This window comes from Cephus cinctus, unplaced genomic scaffold (assembly GCF_000341935.2).
Source record: "Cephus cinctus unplaced genomic scaffold, Ccin1 Ccin1_scaffold0129, whole genome shotgun sequence".
In the NCBI taxonomy this organism is placed as follows: domain Eukaryota; kingdom Metazoa; phylum Arthropoda; class Insecta; order Hymenoptera; family Cephidae; genus Cephus; species Cephus cinctus.
Window position 1 is genome coordinate 663,224 of NW_014332862.1, and position 7,062 is coordinate 670,285.

The window sequence follows — 7,062 nt, forward strand, 5'->3', positions numbered from 1 at the left end:
ATTCCTCCCCCCCCCCCCAACCTCCCCTCTACACCACTCTATAGGTCGCCATTACCCACCCACTTTCCACCCCCTCTTCACTGGTGCCCGCAAGGAAACTCCACTAGGTCCATTGTGGAGTATTCGAAGCGCGAACATGGCGCGACACATGTGTACCCGGCATAAGGCTACACATGTGATTCCCCCTCTTAAACGTGAATGCGGAACAGAACCAAAGCAGGTCATTACTTTGGTCCTCACGTACGTCGATTAGCGTCGCGACGCTCGTTTGGCGTCCCTCCTGTCATTCTGACCTCTTGACCTCGGCCACAACTTCCCTTTTAGCCGACGCCTATAATCTTCTGCGTGTGGAGAAAACTTGTGCACTCGTCCACGCGGCCGGAAGTGACGACCTGACGAGAAGTCCCGACTTCCTGTTTGCACGAACAGACATCATCATCGCCTACCGCAAGTCCAGGAGACGCCGAAAGATCACCTAGCATTCATTTCCGTTTACTGTTTTCTTATATCGTTCATATTTTTGCTCAACGCTCGCCTATATATCTATAGCTGCCTGTTTACTAAAATAAAGGATCAACGCTGGTCTCTTTGTATTATTTTTCAAAAGTACTTTGCCTCTGTATTCAAATTAATTGTCACCAGTAGCACTTTCCACTTTGTGAGGGTCGAAGGCTGAAGAAAAAAAATAGTCCGTTGGTATTCACGTATATGGAAATTCACGTATATGAGATTTTACTATACGAGTGACCGTATATGGGCATTGAAATGGCTATTCGATAAATACATAGAATTTCTATCGAGTATCTTGACGTGACGTGAATTGTCAGGCGGAGGCAATATTTTTCCACGCCGTACTCCTATTACTATTATTATTATTGTTATTGGCAAATCGACGCATTCACACCGATTATATCTATATCGTGGTTTACTGGATTTATACAGATATTGCATAACCCCATTCAAAATAATCCATACGATTAGCTCGGCTGCTGACGTGACATCTATAGGTATAGTATAATATGTATAATATACGAATCTACGTACTGTTATCATAAGCAGTCAAATTGCTATGGCCTTTGGACACACTGTATTTAATTGTGCCAGGTAAGCATCCTTGCGACCACACTATACCGTAATTCCTGCTACCCTGCAAATGGGAGTTGTTGCCTCGGAGACAGAGAGGAGCCATTTTTAAGGGGACACCATAGAATGTGGTTAGCTCCCGTTCATAGTCATGCACTGTATATCGTATACCGTATCTCATTTACGATGTATATATGTATACAGTATACGCTGTACAGCAAGAGAGTGGTTTTAAGTAGATACGGAGCCACATAGTCTGTAAAGTGGAGTCGAGGCACGCTTGTTCCCTGAACTTTGACTATCAGCTTTATTAACGAGTACCGGATATAAAATCATCCAAAACGTGACGTGGTACGAGTGGTGAAAAAAAAAGAGTGATAAGATAGATCAATTTAAAAAGAAAAAAGTAAAATTTGAATCCAACGATAATATCTTTGATTATAAATAAACAAGCTAAATAAATAAGCCGTGTTATCACGAAGATCCTTCGGACGTATTAAATCGAACCTTTCGTACATGTGTTTTCAGTTCCGCCGGAAGAGCCAACGATTCTCGACAGAATGGGACACGTGTTAAACGGAACGGCTGGTCCTTACAAGGAAAACGACGAGTTGCTACTGACCTGTCGCGTCATCGGTGGTAAGTCTTACCAATTTCTAAAACTAAATAATAAAGACGTCCGTTACCACGTTTAAGCTCTTATGCACCGACTATAGGTACAAGTACAGAAAGGACAAAAATTTTTAACTGGAACTCCTCGGGTATCAGATACGATTAATTCACCCTCTGGGAATTAATGTAAATTCATAAACGTAATTAGAAGAGAAAGAACATTTTTTCCGAAGCTTTTTAGCTTTAAGCAGCCCCACGCGAATGGGGGGTTGTAAGTACTTAGCACACGGTTGCCTTATGTGGGGCACTTGAGGGACGTAAAAAAAAAAAAAAAGAAAAAAAAGCCAAGGACGTCCCAGTGGCATCGGTACCCGTAAAGGGGATCATGATACGGGGGTGGCCTAAGGGGTGGAAGGAACGTTCAAATATTAAAATCTTTATTAAAAGCTTAAACTTCGTGGCATAATGCTAATAGCTTTCGAACTGGCGCATCGAGCTTTCGAGAAATTATATCGTAGGGGCTTTCGTCTCGTAACGAGACTTGCGCTAACGCTAATGTTCCACGAGTTCTGGATGTTCCTAAGGGATGATCGTTTGCCACTCCCTTCCCCTCTCTTCCCCCTCCGACGATATCTCCCATCAAACCCTCTTGGAAGTCTCCGTATACAACCACGAGATTGGAAGGCGCGCCGGGAACTCGATTAAATATTTTTTCTCCCATCAGGTGGCAGGCTTGTCGCCCATGGCTTAAGGTATCCTCCCCTCTACCCCCTGGCTCGCCTCTCTCCCTATTCTCTTCAAGAAATACCAAGGAATTCCCTCGGCGTAATTTCAGGCCACGCGGGGCAGAGGGGGGCAGGACGTCTTGGGGATACGTTTTATCTGGAGCCATTTAACCATATAGACTCAATCCAAGGTGAAGCCAGAGTGAACCTAGTGAACCGAAATACAGAGGGGCAAAGGGGATAAGTAAAATGTCGTAAATCTGGAGAACTAAGGACAGGGAGGTTAGGTAGGCCGAAAAGCTCCTAAAGGGACTGAAACAAGTAAGCTTTGTCAGCTCAGAATATATTTTCCTAAACTTGATACCATGTAGAGACTTTTTCTTTCGACGACTATAGTCAGCATGGACTTTTAGACTGTGGTAAACGCTCTTAAAAGATAATGACATAGCCCGATATAGAGGAAGGAGAGCGAAGACGACCATAGTCGCCCTATAGTAATGGAACGGAGACATTACGAACTATGAGATAATTAATTCCATCACGCACCTATCGGAGCTACCCAACTACCTAAAAAGTCTGATCCATGGCACCATCGTGGCAACTTCAGACCTGGACGCTTATAGACATAACCAGGTCGAAGCACAAAGCTCAAGGGTGCCTGCTTCTTTCTAACATACTGCAAGGCTAGTAGATCCTGGCAGTTTCTATGAGAGCGACGCTAGTGGAACGTGGAACGGTCTAACTTTCTAGGAGATCGTGTGGATCTTTGCGAGTAAACGGATTAGGACGGTTGGTAGAGAACAAGACGGAACCCTGGTCCTGAGCTCCAGGGTCAACATTGGAGAATTCCAAGTGCGCCGGAAGTGACCCAAGAGGATCTCGCGATGACGATCGATCCTGTAAAGAGCAGTGGCACGTGAATGGAGTGACGAAGGGGTTGGGGGGGGGAGGAGGAGTGTTAAAGTGCCTTAAAACCTCAGAGCGAAGTACACCCTGGAGTCAGCATCCATGTCTGGAGCTAATGGGGCTACAGGAGAATAATGGAAGCTATCCGAATTGGATAATACATTTAGAACGAATGCAACTTGAACGTGAAGTCCAGGGTGCTCGGGAAAATAACTTTTCGAAAGCGAACAGCTTTCCCGCTCTTTAAGTCGCTATACGAAATTGCGCAAAAGTTCCCATGACGTCCTATAGAATGAAAGTAGATATATGCTTGCGCGCGTTTCTACATGTATATATAGGTATAGCTCGTATATGGAGTGAAGGAAGAGAACCAGTAGTGTCACCGGTTATTAGATCAGCCAACTTTTTATTGGCAACTGAGGCTAAGTGAAAAGTTCCACGTTCAGTTAGACGCGCTATAAGGGCGAAACTCGGAGGTGGAATGCGAGGGTTTACCTTAGGAGCGGGAGGGGGAGTAGGGGAAGAAGGAGGGTTTCAGCTTCCTAGATCATCCGAAGAGTGGGGAGGATGCTGGGAGATTCCTTCGTACGGGCGGATCTGTTCACGGCTGTTACCACTGGCACTAGTGGGGAGGGGTCCTAGCTGCGACGTCGATGGAAACTACAGGGTTGTGTTTACTTTAGCAACTAGATCCAAATTTCTGTTTATATCTGCGGCAAGTTTGAATCCCTTGAAACATTATTTCCATCCCTTACCCATCCTGCCCTCCTTACTTCGTAATGTCAACTTCTGGGGAGTTACACTTCCCAACGACCAATCGGGTCCGAACAGAATGAAGTACGCGGATTACCACTTCTGATCGGCCTGACGTCACATCCTGCGTGCAAAATTCATTTGATCAATGTCAGAAATTTTCTCTATGATGTAACGAGGGTCGATCGATAATATTTTGACATTATGTATTTACATAACCTATTTCTTATATATATAGATGTCGGCTGATCTGTATAACCGATTGGAATTTGAATTGGGAATATTTTGACGAAGATGACGGAAAAGTCTGACGAATTGGTTTACTGTGTTACGTCGCCCTTCATTTTACTGTCACTCCACGTGCACGTGTGCTGGTATTGTGCTTAGATTGATCGCTTACGGGAATTCGAATTATGCATCAAATATTTCTGTACAATAATAATAATGGTATGGCAATAAGGACTAACGTTTTTCGATAATACGCTTTTTTATTTCTGGTAATTCGAGATATACGTGAAGACCCATTCAAATAATTACGTACTGTCAAACGTAATAGAATTACAGTTATAGATAATAGAGTTACAGTTATATATAATAAATGTGTAGGTAAAATCTCAGGTAAAAGAACGATATATATTTAATAATATATAGTTCGTACATTATTTTGCCCATATATAGCTATAGATTCATATACGAGTCGTATATGAAATTTACGTTATTTAAGTAAAAAAATATTTAGTGCAAAATCGTGCATATATGTCCTTTGTAACAGACTTTTTGTGCGATAACACGTGGGCTTTGCTAGAATTTGTTTATTTTGGAACTGTCAAAAAAAAAACCATGTGAAACTTGTGAATCGAGGACAGAACGAATTGCCAGCGGCAAAAGTCATAAGTCAACCGACGTCGAAGTTCATGTCTGCAAAATCCCCCAGGATAAATCCAGTCAGTTAAACGCAAAAGGAAAATGATAAAAGTCCCTAGCGACTGTCTCTTAAAAATAATGTAACAACTACCCGAGAAAAATTTTGTTATTTATCCCCTCCAGAAGTACGTTGCACCGAGATGATGGTCTGAGCCTCACTTTCTTGATGGTGCATCTTTATGCTGCATAAATGCATCCCATCATGGATAGTGCACTCTGTTCTGCATCATTACGAAAATAGCCAGATACCAGTATCCATTGGGTAAACGATGAAAGCCGTTAATTTCAAACGAGCCAATGAAAAACTTTTCTCTCGAGCTTCTCCTTGATGCACGCCAATGCTGATTGGTGCGCATCGTTAATTAAAACCAATACCGCCTGGTGACGTAAGTATGGACGAACCAAAAAAAAAAAGAAACATTCTGGTCTGAGGAGTATGACGTCATAAATTTTTCAATTACGTTATGACGTCACTGTTATCCTTTCGGTATATTTTTGAATCTCCGATCGAATGTCTTGGCATTCTCTAAAATCTATTTCTTCTTAAAAAGAAAAATATCGACAGTACGAAATAAAAATTTTACCCGAAACGGATTATCTATATGTGGAATACTCTTGATTGATGTTTTTGGAAAATGTAAAAAAATAAAAATTTCAAACCTAGATAATTTCAAGCCAATAAAATTCATACAATACATTGATTGATTCCTGATTTGGAAAAAAAAAATTAATAATTATTATTATTACCGATACCTTACCATTCCGAGTTATTCTGCTATATTTCGTAGTTTTCCGTTTTTCCATTAAACCGAAATGGATAGAGCTCGAAGAATAAAATCAAAATCAAAATCTCGTCACGTCGGTTCAACAATGGCGTCACCGACTCACATAACCTTAAAATTGTTACCGAGTCGGTAATCGTTAAACCGTGATCGAATGAGCCGCGTCAAGATAAGCACACCATAAACCAAATAGAAATGCCGCGGAATGTACGACAACGTAAATAAAATGTAGCGAGAAAATATATGGAGCAGTAATATCAAAGCGGAAATCTGAGTAACACATCCGGAACACTCGACATAAACGTTTAAGTTATTTCGAGTCGAAATTTCCTACCAATAACAGCGCTCTCATTCGTGCCACGAGAATATTCAACCTAACCTACATATACACCGTCCATAACTACGTCATTGGTGAACAACCTCCACACGCCTGATACACTTGCAGAAACCGCACGCAATGTTAGCCACACGTAACGGAGCAGGCAGTCCGAATAGAAATCACGCGAGTTTAGTCATGGCGAAAAATAAGTTTTGACAGTTGCGACAAGAGAATTCGATCGGACGGAAGACTGGGTCAAACGAACATTAACATGCGCGCAAAATGGTACAAAAAATTATTATAAAAATCCAAAGGATATCTTGGAGTAGAATTTTTGTAGCTTCTTAAAAATTTTGGAAATCTGCATATTGCATGGACTAAAAAATTTGAACATACATCACTGATAATGGATATCAATATACTAGTCTACAGTGATGGATCATATCAACCCATGCACCCTTGTGAATTACACTGGTGCTGCGTGACGATGAATGATCAAGGGGACTTCTGTGTTTGGTAACGCCACAAGAATAAGTCCCACCCGAGGGCTGCTTTCCAATTCGCGTCACGACTTCGAACAGCGGCGACAGGCGAACTAAACAATCTCATGGCGGTATTGGAACGAATAAATTAACCCAATTTACCAGTGGCTCAAATTCAGACCCAATAAGTCCCATGGGCTCTCATCGGGGGCCCACAAGGCGAAGAACGTCGAACCGGTTAATTCGGGTTCCGGAAATAGACCACCAATTAAAAGAGGCCTATCTAATTTCAAAAACAACCCCTATCTAAATCCAGGCCCGTGACAAGAATCCCTTTATGAGAACGGCGGTCGACGTCTTACAAGGGAAGTTCAACTTCTACTTCCTTTAATTCCGTTCAATTCCTTTCATCCCCTATATCTAAAGCCTACCCTTTTACCCTGATATACCAAGTCACTGGATATTCCAAATCAACG

The 7,062-nt window shown here is 42.1% G+C and overlaps 1 protein-coding gene across 3 annotated transcripts in view; it reads left to right on the plus strand.

Moving 5' to 3' along the window:
• The window catches only part of LOC107262974 (nephrin), a 217,882-nt gene that overhangs the window by 163,909 nt on the left and 46,911 nt on the right, over positions 1–7,062 (plus strand). For all 3 annotated transcript variants that reach the window (XM_015729734.2, XM_015729735.2, XM_015729736.2), the window contains one exon: positions 1,612–1,722. In XM_015729734.2, coding sequence (XP_015585220.1) covers positions 1,612–1,722 — 111 coding nt within the window. The remainder of the gene's footprint in view (positions 1–1,611; positions 1,723–7,062) is intronic.